The sequence below is a fragment of the Penaeus monodon genome, chromosome 30 (genome assembly GCF_015228065.2).
Source record: "Penaeus monodon isolate SGIC_2016 chromosome 30, NSTDA_Pmon_1, whole genome shotgun sequence".
Classification (NCBI taxonomy): Eukaryota; Metazoa; Arthropoda; class Malacostraca; order Decapoda; family Penaeidae; genus Penaeus; species Penaeus monodon.
This window is the reverse complement of record NC_051415.1, coordinates 23,851,742-23,852,680: the sequence shown is the minus strand read 5'-3', so window position 1 is coordinate 23,852,680 and position 939 is coordinate 23,851,742. Positions and strand designations below refer to the sequence as shown.

General features: G+C 42.8%; 1 protein-coding gene across 1 annotated transcript in view; it reads right to left on the bottom strand.

The window, feature by feature from the left end:
- Positions 1-939, bottom strand: part of LOC119592656 (glutathione S-transferase Mu 2-like) — a 66,444-nt gene that overhangs the window by 3,596 nt on the left and 61,909 nt on the right. The window contains exon 3 of the mRNA XM_037941570.1: positions 691-870. Within this exon, the coding sequence (XP_037797498.1) occupies positions 691-870 (180 nt within the window). The remainder of the gene's footprint in view (positions 1-690; positions 871-939) is intronic.

Genomic DNA, 939 nt, shown 5'->3' with positions numbered 1-939 from the left:
TTCACACCCGGGATTCCGCACCCTTGCTAAGCTCTTTCCCACGAAATACTAACTTTTCTCAGGCTTTATCGTCATAGTCAAGTCCCTGATAGTAAAGGAGGCATTGCGATTGAAAAGATTAGTTGGTATGTTAGTATTTCTAGCTTTATTACCTCCAGGATCATTAACACATGCTGGCTCGATTGACTGAATAATTTTTTCTAAATTTTCTGTATATGAGGTTAGTAGATGCTCATAAGATTTCTTGATTGATCACTGGTTATTCTTAATTTCCCCTTGAGTCTAAATGAACGGCAAGTTATAGTTGAGTAATGATCTTAAATCATCTGCCACGCCTACATTCAAGTCCAAAAGTGGGTCATCATCATAATGATTATTTTTAATTTCCTGTCATGATTACACTTAATGTCACAGGCAGGTGTTCACAAGATTAGCTTACAATTTACATGTACTCATGTTTGATTGACTAATTATCTCAAATAGTTGATCAAGTTAAATTTTCTAAGATTGGATGACTGATTATCTTATCAGCAGATAATAACAATAGTAACTGCCACGCTCACACCCAAGGTCATATTAGCATATAATCCCAAGAATAGCTCACAGATTTCTTCATTATCCTGCTTACTCATCTTGAATCTCCTGCCCCGCCTACATCCCCGACCACCAGAAGGCACTCGCAGGACTCACATAATTCTGGTAGACGAGCCTGACGTAACTCATCCTGAGGTCCATCGCCTGGTTCTCCAACACGTCGACGCGGACCCGCTCCTCGTCCGTCCGGCCCAACAGGTCGTGCTTCCTGGCGACGTAGCGGAGAATAGCGTTGCTCTGCGTCACCTTCGCGGACCCGTCGATGTAGTAGGGCAGCTGTAGGCAAAGGCGCGAATAGGTATGCATAAAAGCAAAGGCGCAATCACACGCATATACGCACACGTA